Source organism: Aotus nancymaae, unplaced genomic scaffold (assembly GCF_030222135.1).
Source record: "Aotus nancymaae isolate 86718 unplaced genomic scaffold, 86718_ANA_hifiasm-v0.15.2.pri h1tg000021l, whole genome shotgun sequence".
NCBI lineage: Eukaryota > Metazoa > Chordata > Mammalia > Primates > Aotidae > Aotus > Aotus nancymaae.
In genome coordinates this window covers 2,117,212-2,134,612 of record NW_026988433.1, presented here as the reverse complement: position 1 = coordinate 2,134,612, position 17,401 = coordinate 2,117,212, and the positions used below count along the sequence as shown (strand labels likewise).

Sequence of the window (17,401 nt, the reverse complement as noted above, 5' to 3'; positions counted from 1 at the left end):
CAGTGCTGACCATCTGTCATCCTGGCCAGGTGTCCCCCCAGCACTGGAATGGACAGCAGCTCTTTCTGTAGAGGAGGAAGGAGAAGGCTGTGTTCAGAGCCGTGCAGTCTGAAAGTGTGTATCTTTGGGCACCGGAAACACACTCAGCACATGGGAACTGGGACTGATGGGGGCCCTGGCAGATTCTCATTTTTATTCCTGTCTCTGTGATCATCACTTGCAAGGATGGGCAGGATATCTGGACTGATTTTCACTCTCACTCACTCTGCTTTCTGGACACACACGAGTTAAAATTTGAGTTTGACATGACTCCTCTGTAACTCATTGGCACCTGAGGAGTGAATGTCACTCTGACTTGGAGAACAGAGCGGTTCTGGGGTCCAGTTCTTTCTGCAGCATCACACCTTCTGCGTTCACCAGCGACTCAGCCCCACCCAAACCCAAGGGCTCAGTCACTCCTGCAGCCAGCAAGGGGTGATGATGTCATTTCCTCAGCTCATCTAAAGCAGCTTCAAGAGATTTTCCAAAAATGAAGTAGAATATCAGGTTAAGTCTGTTCTCATCAGGAAATAGCAGGATTAGAAATAGTTGGGGGTGAACAGGCAGAGAACAGCAACTCACAGCTTAATCTTTAGTCTTAAATGTTTTCATTGTTTGTAATTATTCATAATTAACCCCATGGAGTCTGAGTGCAGAGAATAACTGGAATCCTTGGGCTAGAAGGGGCTCAGGAAGAGTTTCCTCTACCACTTTACTGGGGTCTATTGTCACTTCATCTATCTCAGAGGAGGACACCCCCAGGGCTCCTGTCTGTGCTGGCCCAGCAAGTTGCAGTACTCCTTGTTTTATCTCCAACCAGTCTGGATGCAGTTGAAATCTATTTCAGTTTATTTATTTGAAATTGGCAGTCCTTGTATAAAATCATCTTTTAATATGCTGACTTGCATGAGGGGTGTTCAAAAGCAATTTAGAACACAAATGGAAAACAGTGTGACCTGGGGAAATCCATACAGTCTATCATTCAGCTGATTTCCTAGCCCATAATTTATCTCCAGCAACATTCCTCCTCAAAACATTCTCAGACTCTCTTCCATGTGTCTGAAGCCAGTACATTTTGTAATAAGGACAGGTCTTCCTTGGGGTGAAAAAAAGTGACCACGGTTTAGTCCTTAATCCAACGTTTTTTTTTCTAGGAAAGCATGCTTTGTTGTCTTCAGCGTTGCCAAGCCTCCTCATGACACCAACAGCAAACCCCATGGTGAGCAGGTGCATCCTCCCTGGCCCCCCCTTGCTGACATCTTTCTGCTTGGGCTATTTGCCGGGAGAGGTAAAATTCCATTAGGTGTCTGGGCTCTCTGTTGTCAGCAGTGCATCATCTGGGAAGAAATAGCAAATGGAGGGAGGCCAACGGCAACACTAGTTCTTGGTGCTGAGAGCGACTGAAGGGAAACTCTCAGTTCCTGTCACCGGGAACCTCAGGTGCCCAAAAGGAGAAATGCTGGGCTCGTTCCTGGGGCGGTGGGCACCGTGAGTGGGGAGCGAGGAATCCACCCTGCTTGGCTTCTCCCTGTGCCCTTTTCATTTGATGTTAGAGGAAAAGCTCAATTCATATAGAAAAATTGTCATCTGGAATTAGTGTTTGTAATTAAAGAACTGTCCGTTCTTGAGAAGGTTAATATAATAGTGAGTGCACAGACTCGGACCCATCTACTTGAGTTCAAATCCAAGTTCTACCACTTATTTTTGTGTGAGCCTGTTTGTGCTTAGTTTCATCCATCAAATGGGGACTTATTTCATAAGGTTGTTGTGAGGATGAAATGTTAATATAAGCAAAATATTCACAGAAGTGTCAGGTACATAGTAGGAGCTATATTACTATCATGGTATAAAAACATTTGACCAACTGGGCGTGGTGGCTACGCCTGTAGTCCCAGCTGCTCAGGAGGCTAAGGCAGGAGGACTGCTTGAGTCCAGCCTGGGCAGCATAGTGAAACCTCATCTCTATAAATAAAAAAAGAGCAGCCAGACACAGTTGCTCACTCCTGTAATCCCAGCACTTTGGGAGGCTGAGGCAGAAGGATCACTTGAGGTCTGGAGTTCGAGACTAGCCTGGCCAACCTGGTGAAACCCTGTCTCTACTAAAAATACAAAAATTAGCCAGGCATGGTGGTACACGCCTGTATTCTTAGCTACTTGGGAGGCTTAGGAAGCAGAATCGCTTGAACCTGGGAGGCAGAAGCTGCAGTGAGCTGAGACTGCACCACTGCCCTCTAGCCTGGGCAACAGAGCGAGACTCAGTCTGAAAAAAAAAATAATAAAAGCATTTTTGATCCAGAGTAGGACACATTACATTTCTGCATAATATTTTGGTTTTAGTTCTTAGTAGAAACTCATGTTGCCAATTTCTTTCAGACGTCCACAGATGCCTACCATCCCATCATAACCAACCTGACAGAAGAGAGAAAAAACTTCCAAAGTCCAGGAGTTGAACTGAGTTACCTCCAAAATTTATCCCTCAGCTTACCGAGTAAGTCCCTCTCAGAGGAGACGGCCTTGAATCTCACAAAGGTAAGGCTCTTTGATGTCTGTGTCTGGCGGACCAGGGGTAGCACAGTCACCGGGACCATAGACATGTTTTGTTTGACCTACATCAAGTTTAAAAAAGCAGGAACTTTCACCTAAAAGTTTGGGTTTCAGGCTTCCCATGAAGGAACAGCTGGCGTGGCCCTTCTGGCCAGCTCTGTAGAGCTCAGCGGAACCTCCTTTAGGGGCACTTGAGCCTTTGCTGTGATTTCTCAATGCCCAACCTGCCTGATCTCCCCTGTGCAGCCACCTGGCCCCTGTGGGCATGTGGGTTGGCAACTCCTAGTCTAAATAAACTCTGCTGCCCCCTGGCAACAGGTAAAAGGTGGAGGGGCCTCACTCGCAGATCTAGTCATGGGACATGGACCACAGCCTGTGCACAGTGGGAATCCCCAAAGCTGTCTAAACACTCAGAGTCTGCAACATTGATGGTGTTAAAATCAAGATGCTTCCTCTTGTTGTTCCTCCAAGTAGTTTCCAGATGAAGGCAGAGGTGGGTTGTGGGCTCTCATGGCCTTGCTGTCTTCTGTTTGAGGGCTAGGGCTCATTTTTGGTGATGCAGAGACAGAATGGGTTTTGAGACTGGCTCAGCTTGAAAGCACAGCATATGGGTTAGGAGCTGGGTATATGGAGCCCCATGGCCACGTTGACCTTTGATCTGCCGTTACTCTGTGATCTGCCCTTGGTCAAGTGAGGTAACATCTCTGCCTCACTTGGCTCCTCTGAGATGCAGAGGAAGTAACAGCACGTACCTCATCGGGGATAAATGGGTTCCTCCGTGCACGGATGGGTTCCTATGTGCTGGGTAAATGGTGAGCACTTTTTAAGAGTTCTTACTTCTTACTGATTTCCTTGCTGAAGACACACCCCAAAAAGCACATGCAGAGCCTTGTGTTCAGGGACCTGAGACATCTTGGAATGGAGGGAGGTTCCCAGCAGCTTTTCTGTCATATAAGAGAAGTTAGACTTCTCAGATTTCATTCATTCATTCATAGAAAATGCCAAGTTCTGGAGATTCAGGATGACCAAGTGCCAGGAGTGGTGGAGCTGGGGTCAAAGCCAGGTCTGAGTCCTGCAGCTCCGTGTGCTTCCCTTTAAAGCCCCTCTCAGACTCCATGACCTGTCATCACCCCCTCAAGCCTGAGCCTCTTGCTTCGGGCAACAGGAGGCCCAGAGGTGGGAACCCTAGGATTCACGAGCTCAGTCTTCACTCACAGCAGGGACTGGCCAGCACTGCTGCAATCCTCTCGGCACTTGTCCCTTTTCCCGCCGGGCTGCAGGCCCCCAGCACCCACGCCTTACACTAGCACGTCCACAAGGGAAAGACCAGGTCAGGAGACTCCCTCCTTGTCAGGGGGACATCTTTCCCATGGTTCCCTTTGCAGAGTTCCCTTCACATCTCATTGGCCAGAGCTGGGCCACATGACCATACCTGGACCAATCACTAACCAAGGGGAGTGAGATTGGCCCCTGGCTCAGCCAGTCATGGAGGAGCTCTAGGGTGGGGCCAAGACTGTCCAGTGTGGGAGCTCTTCCGGTCTCTTGAAGTGAAGGGCCCGCCGCGTGTTAGGTGGAAAGAGCGGGTGTGGCGTGGTGGCTGACGCCTGTAATCCCAGCACTTTGGGAGGCTGAGGCTGGCGGATTGCCTGAGCTCGGGTTTGCGACCAGTCTGGGTGACATGGTGAAACCCCGTCTCTACTAAAATAATACAAAAAATTAGCCGGGCGTGGCGGCATGCACCCGTAGTCTCAGCTCCTCGGGAGGCTGAGGCAAGAGAATCGCTTGAACCCAGGAGGCAGAGGTTGCAGTGAGCCGAGATCGCGCCATTGCACTCCAGCCTGGGAGACAGAGCGAGACTCTGTCTAAAAAAAGAGCGGATGTGGACAAGCTGGAAGGTCCTTATGCCTGTACACACAAGACCGGGTCTGAGGTGTTGGGACAGGGCTTGGTATGTAGTAAGTGCTTTACAAATACTAACACTCTTGTTTCCATTGTGATTGGGCTATAAGGCGTCACTGTGACAGGTGGTGCCTTCTGTGCAGTTACTAGTTAATAAACACCCACACTATGGGGACTGGTGCCCTGCCTATAGTTACGGAATGCAGTCGGGGCTTAATACTCACTTTGGGCACTGGTGCCCTCCCGGCTAACTAGTCATGGTATACAGTTGGCACTCAATAAACACCCACTCTGGGCCTGGGCGCCCTCCCCTCTGACTAGCCATGGGTACCCTGAAGCATCCTCAGGAATGTGCAGCAGACACTTAGTCCAGGCTCCCTCTGTGCTTCTTGGTGTCTAGGGAAGGAAGGAGTCCAAGCGAGATTAAATAATTAGATGAATGTTGATTAAACACCTACTTGTGGGTGGGTTGCTTCATTAATTATAAAATGGATGGCTTAATGAGCCACAGTTGCATTCTCATGAGTGGGTTCACTGATGACTTTATTAATTAAGTACATTGTGCAGCCTCGGCTGTCTGCCAGATGCTGGGCTTGGTACTGGGGATGTGTGATGGATATGCCGGGCATTGCCCTGTCCTCGTGGGGCTTGTGACCTGGGCCATGTCCAGTTCTCTGGAAAGCTGCCTGTGGAGTGCTGGTCCTAAAGGTCACTCCTTAGAATCTTCTAGAAGGGTGTGTCCTGCCCTAGGGCAGGCCTGGAGACACTGTGGCCCACTGCTTGCCTGACTGTGATCTCTTCATCACTGTCTAGAAGGGTCTGTGTCGCACCTGATGCTGCAGTGGCAGCAGTTAGCCATGTCATTGTGGCCACGGCACCCAGCAGGTCCCTGAACTGAGCGTGATAGGGAGTGGCCAGGCTGGCAGGGCTCTCGGAAGAGTTGGTGGTGGGGCTGGCAGGAGTGAAGCGGGGGCAGAGTGAGGCAAGCAGAACTTGGGGCCAAGGCCAGACAGGCAAGTGCCCAGACAAGGCCAGGCAGGGCTGCCCTCTGTAGAGCCCAGGTGTGGGGGCTGGGAGTGTTGGGTGGGGATGGTGTTCCGTGCAGTGAGGTGGGTGGAGGCTGAGGCATCTCCGTATCCTCATGGGCTGTCTGGTTTGGAAGACACATGGCAATGCAGGTCTACATAGGAAACACTTTGTTTCTAAGCTCGGTCACTTTTACTTTCTTTGGTGCTTTTCTTCCTTCTTCCCCTCAGCTAAACTTGAGAGTCAGAGTTTGCAAACTCACGTGGCTTGAGGGACTAAAGGAAATGGATGCCTTGGGCCAGACAGAGCAAGAGTGGGAAGTAGAGGTAGGGCAGCCTGAATGCACCGCCTCATCTGCAGCCAGCAGTAACCTGCTACTCAATGCCACCTGTCCTTAACCTGTAGGGTTACTGCTTCTGATTTTACAAGAAAACCCCCATACCTGGAATTTTAAAATGGAAAATCTCCCAATTTTAAGAAGTGGGCAGTGAACTGAAACCTTAAATGAAATTATGTGCAAACCAAATAAAAGACATCAACGAGGCAGGTTCAGCCTGTGTGTCATCCGTGTGGGACCCCTGGTGTAGACCTGTTTTGGGGTATCTGGCTGGGTATCCTGGAGATGAATCATGCAGATTTACCCAAACCCCACTGATCTCTGACCCAGTGAGAAGTTTTTGACATCCATTATACAAATTTCTATTTTTTTTTCCTGAGGTGGAGTCTCAGTCACCCAGGCTGGAGTGCAGTGGCGTGGTCTTGGCTCACTGCAACCTTCACCCCTGAGTTTAAGTGATTCTCCTGCCTCAGCCTTCCAAGTAGCTGGGACTACAGGCATTCACCACTACACCCAGCTAATTTTTTGTCTTTTCAGTAGAGATGGAGTCTCACTGTGTTTCCCAAGCTGGTCTTGAACTCTTGACCTCAAATGATCCACCCTTCCTAGCCTCCCAAGTGCTGGGATTACAGGTGTGAGCCACCGCGCCCGGCCCCTTTATACAAGTTTCTGTGGTGTCCTGGCTTCTCACTTGTCCACTAGCAGCTGGACAGGAAAATGGCAAGGAGTCGTTTCCTGTACTGTACTGTGAGGTGGTGATGCGCTGTGTGTGGCTCGTCCAACTAGAGATGTGCTCTGAGTGTAAGATACACACTGGATTTCCAAAACTTTGTACAAAGGAAAGGGAAATTTCTAATTAGTAATTTCATATGGATTCTGTATTGAAATGATAATATTTTAGGTTTTTGAGCTAAGTAAAATATATCATTAAAATTTTCACCTTTTTGTTTTTTACTTCTTAATATGTTGCTTGAAAATTTAAAATGATAAATGTAGCTCATGTTATATTTCTGTGTGACAGACTGCTCTGGATCAAGAATCAGCAACCTGTGGCTCTTGGGCCAAATCTGTATTGTCTACAGCCACTTTTGCACTGCCGTGGCAGAATTGAGTGTTTGTGACACAGGGCATGACCCGTGAGGCCTGACCTCGTTCCTATGTGACGCTTTAAGAAGTTTGCTGCCCGTGCTCCAGCTCAATGCAGACAGGATGGCGATCGTTTCCTATTTCATTAATTCTTAAGGCCTTGCACTCTAAGGTCTCAAAAAATGTTGATCTCATAAAGATGAATGAATGAGTGAGGAGTGTTCTCTAAATATTTAGTGTCTCAGAGTGTGAGGAAGAAGGTGCGTATTCTGGAGATGGCAGTTTGGTGGAAATGTGGGAGATTTGGGTCAGCCTCTAAGTTTAATTCTGGTGCTGATAGTTGGAGACCAACAGTTAAGAGCCTGTGTGAATAATGCAGATGAGTGAAATGGACAGGGCGTGAGGCAGTGGGGAGTGGTGTGGTCTGGGGGAGCTGAGGACACAGCCATGAAGCCTGAGCTGCTCAGCTGTGGTCAATTGTGCTTTTATGGGAATGTGGGCTAGGGGGTGTCCAAGCTTCTGCTTTTTTCAAAAGAAGTAGAAAATCCACGTTTTCATTTAAATCTCCTGATTAGGAAACGGTAGAAATTAATTTCATTGTTTCCTTAGCATAATAATGAGCCCAGCTAAACATGGTTTTAAGATGAGCTGACCAAGGGCCCGAGTAGCCTCTGCTTTCTAAAGAGGTCACTTTCAGTTAACATGAGTGCTTCAACATCAGTTTGGTTTCTAACGCTGAGAAAAGCAGATCCAGCAGGCCATGGTTTTCCCATCCGTCCATTCATTCAGCAGGCTTTCACCGAGGGCCTGTGGTGTCCCCCAGACGCTGAGCTAGGGCTCCTGCCGTCACTGAGCAGTGTTTGTTCTGACTTTCTGGAGCTGGTCACTGACTTTCCAGGGCTGTCACAGGGAGCAAATAAGATAACATATATAAAAGGGCTTTGTAAAATACGATGTGGCCCGTGCCTCATCTGTTTTCATTTATTGCTGTGCATTAAACTGAACTCATGGTTGATAGAGACCCATTGGGAGATGCGGGGAAAACTCAAGGTCTTCAAGTTTGTCACCTAAGGATAGGTGCTGAACAGTGTCATTTTGTCCACCTTTAGGCCTTCTTAAAAGCCATGGGAGAAGTCCTTCTACTGCCTGGTTGGACTGCTGTTTCAGAGGTAAGAGTAAAGAACATGGCCGGGCATGGTGGCTCGTGCGTGTAATTCCAACACTTTGGGAGGCCAAGGTGGGTGGATCACTTGAGTCAGGAGTTCGAGACCAGCCTGACCAACATGGTGAAACCCCATCTCTACTAAAAATACAAAAATTAGCTGGATATGGTGGTGGGGGGTTGCCTGTAATCCCAGCTACTTGGGAGGCTGAGGCAGGAGAATTGCTTGAATTGGGAGGCAGAGGTTGCAGTGAGCCAAGATTGTGTCACTGCGCTCCAGTCTGGGTGACAGAGTGAGACTCTGTCTCAAAAAAAAAAAAAAAAAGAACATTTTGATCTTCAAAATGTATGTGCCTTGGGAACCATTTTGTCTTCCTAGAAGTGGCATAATATGGCCCAGTTTACATCCATAAAAAGAATGATGTGTCTCCCAGTCCTGACATCTGGGATATGAGAGCTCATTTTGAGTAGATGTTCAACTTATTCAAAATGCCTTGTCCTCTACGGCAAAAGAATTGCACACACATCAGTAATGTGTTAATGTCCTAAACACGGAAGAAGGAAATGATGGTTTTTTTCCCATGAGAAATGTGTATTTGGTTTATTTTGGTCATTTTATATAATATGTATATTTTTACCATCACATCATTCTTGAATGATAATAAAAAGATTTTTACGTTAAAAGTCACTGGATTTAGTAAGAAAAGGAGAACACGTGACAACATGTACTTCATGATCAAGGTGTAAGAAAAAGCTTCTCTTGTTCTCTGTACTCAACTAGAAAGGAGAATGAAATAATTTTTCCCTTATTTCTAAAACTAACTATTGATTGTAGTTATTTAAAAAGAAAACAAGTAAATAGTTGTGGAGAAGTTAGAAAATGCAGATAATAAAAAACGTAAGATAAAAATCACTTCAAATCCTAAACTGTGAGATTATTAACACTCTTATAATTTCCTTATAGTCTGTATATACATACATAGATAAGTGAATTTCAGTTCACTTATATATGTACGTATATATTCAACAAACATATTGTATATTTGATTTAATTTGTTTTTTCTTAATTATATCAATATCACTTTCTGGTGATATTGTATTCACCTACAACACTGTTAGTCAGGCCAGGCCAGGATGCGCTGCAGTAACAAAGAGATCTGCACATCTCAGTGGCTCAGCACAGTAGAAATTCACTTCTCCCCCATGCAGAGTCCAGAGTGGGTCAGAGGAGCCTCTTTTCCAGCCAGATACTCAGGGATACTGGCTCCATCCATCTTCCAGTGCTGGCTTTTCAACATGTGGCTTCCAGGGTTGCCAGGCAGGGGCAGAGAAGGGTGAGGAGGACTCTTAACTGCCTTGGCCCAGAAGGGTACTAACCACACCAGTGTGATATTAAAGTGCTCATTCTCCTAAGCCCCGATAATATTTAAAACTGTTTGCCAGTTTGAGAGGCAGAAGTGGCATTTTATTTTCTCGTTATTAATAAGATTGCATTAGAGTTTACATTTGATAAACTTTTGTTTGAACAATTTCAAGTGGAATGAGATTAGGTGTAACATTGGCAAAGGGAGAAAAAAAGGCTCAAGAATATAAGATGGATACAGTCTTACCTATAAACCAATTACTTTTCAGCAGGTATGACCTTTTTCATGATTTCAAGGGGACTTTGTATCCAAAGCTACAGGGTGGGGAACACTTGGAGAACAGCCGATGGAAGACCCAGGCAGACGTATTTTGTGCATGATTTTAAATTAACTGCTTTTGAGTGCAAAATAGTGTAAATCTGTCACAAAATATGAATAACCAGGAAACTGTCCAGACTTAGGCAGGGTCCAATATGCCAGTAAAGAGAACAGATGAACCAGTCTCTACCCCACAGAACTGCATGCCAGAAACACAGACTTCCCTGTGCTTAACTGGGCCTGGCTGATTGAAATCAGGCCATAGGCCTAAAAGAACATTTCTAAAATTGGCCTCAGCATTCTATTTGCAGCTCATTAGGCTCTCCTGGAGTGTACGTTTGTGGGAGAATGCTGAGGGCTTAGCAGTAGACAGGTACTTCCCCAGAAAGGCGGAAAGAAGAGAAACAGTGAAGGCAGAGCTCAGCAGACCAGCTCAGCAGGACTTAGGAGGTGTCTCCTCTGGTGACGTGTGTCTGAGGATAAGGGCAGTCAGCCTGAGAGCGGATGTGTGCACTGAGCTCTGAGCACTGGGCCCTGAGCTGTCTGCAAGTTCAGGGGGCCGGAGGGTCCCTGCTTTCCTGGGGGCAGTATCCACCAGGATCCTCTGCCCTGGAGCTAAGAATTGAAAGAGGGCTCTTGGAGCAGAAGGAGAGCACCTGGGAAGTCAAGGAAGCCAGAGGCAGTCGGGGTGCTGGCACCTCAGAAGCAGCCACCCTTCATGGAGAAGGGGAAGAGCTGCTGGCATCCCCATCCTGGAGTGGACCTTGGAGCGATCAGCTCCTCCTCATGAAGCACAGGGAGGCGGGGGAGGGTCTGGAATGTGCCAAAGGCTGCTCTGTGAGTTCAGGGAGGACGCAGGACCAGGGGTAGGGTCCCCTCAGTCCCCGTGTCTAAATGTAGAAACACAGAAGCCAACGATGGCTGGGATGATGGGTCCACCTGGGCTGTGTCCATGCTCAGTGAGCTCAGTCGGGTGTGTGGCCTCCATGTGGTCCCCTCCTGAACCATGGAAAATGGCAGTCATGTGACTTCTTCCTCCCTCTTGGCTGATATGGGGAAGCTGGATTTTGTGTGCTTGGTGTGCCTGCCTGCTGAGTGGGTGGATTTTCATGGCTCCTGGCGCTTGTGTTGCTGCAGGACTGCACCGTGGTACTGAGTCTCGTCGACACCATTGACACCGTCATGGGCCACATATCCTCCAACCTGCACGCCAGCGCGCCCCAGGTCACCGTGGAGGGCTCCTCTGCCATGGCAGGTAGCTGTTGCTTATAAGGGTGTGCTGCATGGCAGGGGCAGGGGCTGGAGGCGGCGTTTTGCTGCCCATCTCCTCACACCCTTAGTGGAGAGCCACACTCTGTCTCCCTGACTGCGCTGCCCCGTGCAAACCACATTTGGAAGGAAAACCTGTGGTCAAGATCAGTGTGGGCGTGTTCGGCCGTGATGTGCACACAAGGCCGGTGAGCTTTTCCCAGTGACTTAGGAGACCTGGCTCGGGGCGGTGGTCTCAGTTCAGAGCAGGAGGCAGAAGCAGCAGTGCCTGTGAGAGTCTGTGGAATAAAAGGGGCAGCCTCGGGTTTCCGGAGTCAGCTTGCTCTCAACTGTGCTCCAGGATAATTGTCACACAATTGTCTAATTGTAGAGGCAGAGGTAATGGCCTTTTGGTTTTAAAAGTCTTTATCTGGAGCTCATTATAATGCTGGTACTTCGCTGCAAGAACCAAGCTGGGGAAAATGGGCTGAAGCAAGCCACACGGGTTAGTTTTAGTGCAGCTTGTTGGCCCAGACCTCCACCTCGGGGCCACGTTGCCCTCGCCTGCTGTGCTGGGAGAGGAGCCAATGTCACTGCATCGCTGGGCAAGGCTCATCCTTGCATCATCCCTGAGAGCTGGGGCGCTGTGCTGGGCGGGGCTGCCCCAGGTGATGAGCCCCGTGGTGCGCGGGCTGGAATGCCAAACCTCACCGCGGCAGTCACTGCCTGAGCTCTTCTTTTCTTTTTCCTTTTTTTTTTTTTTGAGGCCTTGCTTTCTAAAGGTAATTATACTTCCCATGGGGAGCTTGATCTGTTAAAATACAAAAGCAGATGGAATGGGGTTTTGCACTCTGACTTCCTGCAGCCTCTGAGCTCTCTCACGGGACTTCCGCTCTCTCTGGCTCCTTCCACTGCAGAGTTTTCCGTGGCCAAAGTCCTGCCCAAGACCATGAATTCCTCCCACTACCGCTTCCCGGCCTGCGGGCAGAGCTTCATCCAGATTCCCCACGAGGCCTTCCACAGCCACGGTGAGTGTGGCTGTGCCAGACTCCCTGCCAGAGTGGCTCCCACAGTCTTTCTAAAGAGTCCCCCGGCCTTGGTGGGTGTCCACTGCGCCAGTGAGCTGCGGCGTTCCCCCAGGCTGCTTGTCCCGTCCTGCAGGAGAGGCTCTGGGCAGCGTTCTCAGTCGTGTCCTCGGGCCACGCTCATGGATGCCCTTGAGAGGTTCCTTACTGATGCCAATGCTGTGCCCACTCCAGGCCATGGAACTGGAATTTGGGGTGGGGTCTGGGAGCATTTACAATTGCTCACCTGGTGACTCTGGCCTGCTGGGGAGTCATCCTACCTACATCCTCTCTAATCGGCACACGCCTGGTCAGCCAAAGTTAAAAAGATGGGGCCGCCTCACCTCCCTGCTCATGTGGCTGTGGGCCAGGTGAGGGGTTCGCCTATTCAGGAACCTGGGGTTCTATTCTTGTGCAGGCCCAAGTCGAGCCACATAATAAAAAATGAGGCTCAGGGGACCCCCTGCCTCTGACCAGGGAGCACTGTTGGGAGCCTGACGGCCTTGGCCGTTTTTGCTACAGTGACCGCCACCCTCCCTGGTTCCTGGAAAAGCGACTGTGACTCTGCAGACGTCTCCCTCTCGTTTCCTCCCTGAGGGCCTCGGGCAAGCAGGGGAGAGCCTCAGATTGTTGCCTTTGTCGCCCTGGCCAGAGGCCATGCCACCTTCCTGGGGTTCTGCCTTAGGCATGGGGACCAGGACAGCTCTGACCACACATCTCCCTCTGCAGTGGGGAGCCCACCCCTGCACCCACCACCGTCTTGATTGTCTGTAGGAAAGGTGCCTTGACTTGTTCTCTGCCCTGTCCTTACCTAGCATAACATCAGGTATGCCCTGCTCCTGGGAACAGAGGCAGGATGTCCCTACCCCAGAAGCCAAAAGAAGGGCCCAGGGGCGATGCCACCATCCACAGCATCAGTGGGGAGGGCCCAGGGACAGTGCCACCATCTGCCAGCGTCAGTGGGGAGGGCCCAGGGATCAGTGGGGAGGGCCCAGGGATGATGTCACCATCCACAGCATCAGCGGGGAGGGCCCAGGGACGATGTCACCATCCACAGCATCAGCGGGGAGGGCCCAGGGGCGATGCCACCATCCACAGCATCAGCGGGGCGGGCCCAGGGGTGATGCCACCATCCACAACATCAGCAGGAAGGGCCCAGGGGCGATGCCACCATCCACCAGCATCAGCGGGGTGGGCCCAGGGGCGATGCCATCATCCACAGCATCAGCAGGGCGGGCCCAGGGGCGATGCCACCATCCACAACATCAGCAGGAAGGGCCCAGGGGCGATGCCACCATCCACCAGCATCAGCGGGGTGGGCCCAGGGGCGATGCCATCATCCACAACATCAGCGGGGAGGGCCCAGGGGCGATGCCACCATCCACAGCATCGGCGGGGAGGGCCCAGGGGCGATGCCATCGTCCACAACATCAGCGGGGAGGGCCCAGGGGCGATGCCACCATCCGCAGCATCAGCGGGGAGGGCCCAGGGGCGATGCCACCATCCACAGCATCAGCGGGGTGGGCCCAGGGGCGATGCCACCATCCACAGCATCAGCGGGGAGGGCCCAGGGGCGATGCCACCATCCACAGCATCAGCGGGGAGGGCCCAGGGGCGGTGCCACCATCCGCACCATCAGCGGGGAGGGCCCAGGGACGGTGCCACCATCCACAGCCTCAGCGGGGAGGGCCCAGGGGCGATGCCACTATCCACAGCATCAGCGGGGAGGGCCCAGGGGCGATGCCACCATCCGCACCATCAGCGGGGAGGGCCCAGGGACGGTGCCACCATCCACAGCATCAGCGGGAGGGCCCAGGGACGGTGCCACCATCCACAGCATCAGCGGGGAGGGCCCAGGGGCGATGCCACCATCCACAGCATCAGCGGGGAGGGACCAGGGGCGATGCCACCATCCACAACATCAGCGGGGTGGGCCCAGGGACGATGCCACCATCCACAGCATCAGCGGGGAGGGACCAGGGGCGATGCCACCATCCACAGCATCAGCGGGGAGGGACCAGGGGCGATGCCACCATCCACAACATCAGCGGGGAGGGCCCAGGGACGGTTCCACCATCCACCAGCATCAACGGGGAGGGCCCAGGAATGGTGCCATTATCTACCAGCATCTCTGGGCCGCATGAGCAGAGCTGTGGCCAAGCCATGGAGTGAAATAGCAAGAGCACGTGATCCTGCTTCATGGCTGGATGTAATAGAGGTGTGGCCAGGTGAAGGCATAAAGGTGTCCCGGTGGCTGCTGCCCCTTGAAAACCTGCATTTCTGCCTCACTCTGTGGTGCCCTAAATCCTCCACATGCCAAGGGCAGACGGGACAGACTCACGGGGCAAGGCTGGAGGCTGGCACTGCCTCCCGTTGGCTTGCAGGAGCCTTCTACCTGCAGGGTCTCTGAGATTCGTGTGATGCCCTGGGTGAGCCTGGCTCTCCCTGGGGGGTTTCAGCCTCTGCGTGTCTGGAGCTGGCTTGGGATGGACCAGGGAGCCACTGTCACGCTGCTGAGTTGCTGCAGAGTTGCTGCAGTCTTGGTCCTTGCAAATTCTGCCCTAGTGTCCTTCTCACTTCCTTCTCCCCAGAGGGTTCTTGTGAGTGAGGGGCGGCATCACGCATGTCGGGGTGAGGGGCTTTGTGTTTCTCCTGCCTGTGGCCTGGAGCACTGACAGCACCAGCCACTCTGCTCTCTCTACAGCCTGGACCACTGTCGTGGGTCTTCTGTACCACAGCATGCACTACTACCTGAACAACATCCGGCCTGCCCACACCAAGTGAGTCTCGGGGGTGCCCAGCTCAGGGGTGTGGGTGTGCGTAGGTCTGCTAGGTGGCTGGCCACGGGGATGCCTGCCCTACACGTGGTCACACCCATGCACAACACCGTGTCCAAGAACCCTGGACATGAGCGCCGGGCATTTCACCACTCAGGCAAGGAAATGTGCAGCATTTTGAAGAGCACTCAGGAACTGCAGGCTCAGGGCCAGGCTGGCAGAGTGGAAGTCAGGAGCACAGCTAGGAGACCCTGCCAACCTGCCTGGACCAAACTGTGTGACCTTGGCAAGAGACTTAACTTCTCTGAGCCTCAGTTTCCACTGCTGTGGAATGAAAGACAACAGACCTGCCTGCATCAGTCATGGGCAGACACACAGATGGGCAAAGCCATCTCACACCAGCTTAAGTGGAAGGCCAGGAAACCAAGGGCTAAGGGGACTAAGAAGGGAGAAGCAGGTGGGCGTCAGGCATGGCTGGACCCAGGAACCCCGAGGATGCTGTCTAGACCTGCTCTGTCTGTCTCCTGCCTCTGTTGTCCTCCAGACAGGCCCCTGCATAGGACCAGAGCTGGCTCCTGCAGCATTGGTTCATGTGGGTTTGGGTCCTGAGGACCCAGAAGAAGAGCAAGGGCAGGGGGACTGCAAGGGGGACGGGGAGGGTGGGGAGGGCGAGGGAAATGAGGAGTGGGGGTGGGCCTCTTTCCCCAGGAATGTAGTCATAATTTTCTGATCTGGAAGAAACGCCATCTTCTGGGTCAGATTTCTCTGGGAAAGCCTGCATGCTTACCTAGTTTCTTCTAATGAAGGCAAGTGGGGGACCTGCCACTCTTTATGTGTGATTTCCAAAATTCTTCAGAAAAGTGGTCCAAGGAAAGTTCAGTCTATTTTCCTCATAAAGATGCATCTCAGTTATTTGGAGAAATCTTTCCAAGATAGTGAATGAAAAGTTGACCCTTCCTTGGCCCCTCCTGCTGAAGTTTCCACCACGAAACTGGCCTTTTGGTGAAATGTAGGAGATGTACATTTTCGAGGTGTCACTGTGTGACAGAGCCTGCATGAGAGGGCGGCATCTGTGCCACTGCCCACACTTACAGAAGGTGAGAGGACTGCTTCCAGATGCAGGGTGCACACATTTCAGGGGCAGTTCACTGTGACCGCCAGAATCTGACTCCAGCCAGGTTCAGCCAACTCTTTCGTGAAGGGCCAGCTTGTAAATTGCCGTGGCTTTCCAGAACTCTTTCCTCACAGGGTGAAGGCAGTCAGAGACAGTATTTGAGGGAACTGGTGAGTGGCTGTCCTCCAGTACAGCTTTATTTACAAAATCAGGCAGCCAGCCCACGAGCTGCAGTTTGCAGATCTTTGCCAGATCCTCCATTAGATCAGCGCTGGCAGGGATGGGCAGAGGAGAGGCTGGCGGGCCTGCTCTGAGGAGCCCACAGCCTTGCAGACGGAAGACAGTCTGTCTCGCCTGTCCCCAGGGCCTCAGCCTTCGCCCTCTCGCTGCGGTCCTTACAGGCCCAGATGTCTGCAGAGAGGACACTAGAGCCCCAGGATTCAGGCCACTGTGTCCCAGAACAACGTAGCTAACTCTGACTGCCCCCTGCAAACTGAGGGCCCAGAAGTCATACAGGCAGGTCATCCCTGGTTGGTCAGCATTGACACCAGCCCCACAACAAGTTTCATCAGCGGCACATTTATGTGCTGAAGCCAAAACACAATTGCTTTGCAGCGATGGAACATGTTTTTCATTTACAGTGAAGTTGGGTCTTCAGCCCAGGTGAAGGTCTCGAGTCAGCACTTAGTGCAAAGATGCCTTGGCGTCAAAATCAGCCTAGAAAAAAATCATCCAAACAGCTCACCCAGTAAGGTCTCTGGACTTGTTTGTTACATTCTATCCTGTGGCAGAAGAAGTGGATGGAACTGGAGGGGACAAACTGGTTAATAGAATAGATTTAGGTCCAGACTCCTGCTTCCTCCTCCGGCAGGCGTCCTCCTTAGCTGTGTGACCTTGGGCAAATGACTTGAGTCTGAGGCCTGTGTTCTCCTCTTAAAACAGGAATAATAATAGCACTGATTTCTGAGGGTTGCGAGGAGGACCGAATGAGTTAATTGTGTAAGCAGTGCTTGGTATTCTTAACCATGACACAGAAGTGCCTGCTTTCGTGATTTTGTGAGCTGATTGGGCATTTGCGCCATTTTGCCTCTGAGGCAGTAATCAAATCCCAGAATGATGAGAAGCAGGTTAGTACAGTGGTCGTGCTGACAGCACGGGTATGTGCCAGGCTTCTGCCTGCCTGCAGTGGGCTTCCCTCCGTCTTTGTCTTCGTATTGTGCACTGTCATCCTCATATGTCCACTGTGTGTCGTGAGGATAAAAGGATGCTTTGCTGCCGTGATGTCCTTTAATTCCTTTTCCAGGGACGGGGGTGAGGCTCTGAGTCAGTAAGTGAGTCTCAGTGCACGAAGGGTGGGGTCTGGGCTAGGAGAAACTTTTGTTGCCACGACCAGGCCCAGGCAGACCATTCCAGGGCCCCTGTG

General features: G+C 51.4%; 1 protein-coding gene across 4 annotated transcripts in view; it reads left to right on the top strand.

Annotated features, from left to right (window-relative positions):
• ADGRD1 (adhesion G protein-coupled receptor D1) overlaps positions 1–17,401 on the top strand; it is a 172,725-nt gene that overhangs the window by 36,772 nt on the left and 118,552 nt on the right. For all 4 annotated transcript variants that reach the window (XM_012455940.2, XM_012455938.2, XM_012455937.2 and 1 more), the window contains 6 exons: positions 1,194–1,258; positions 2,413–2,568; positions 8,041–8,100; positions 10,913–11,030; positions 11,941–12,051; positions 14,792–14,867. In XM_012455940.2, coding sequence (XP_012311363.2) covers positions 1,194–1,258; positions 2,413–2,568; positions 8,041–8,100; positions 10,913–11,030; positions 11,941–12,051; positions 14,792–14,867 — 586 coding nt within the window. The remainder of the gene's footprint in view (positions 1–1,193; positions 1,259–2,412; positions 2,569–8,040; positions 8,101–10,912; positions 11,031–11,940; positions 12,052–14,791; positions 14,868–17,401) is intronic.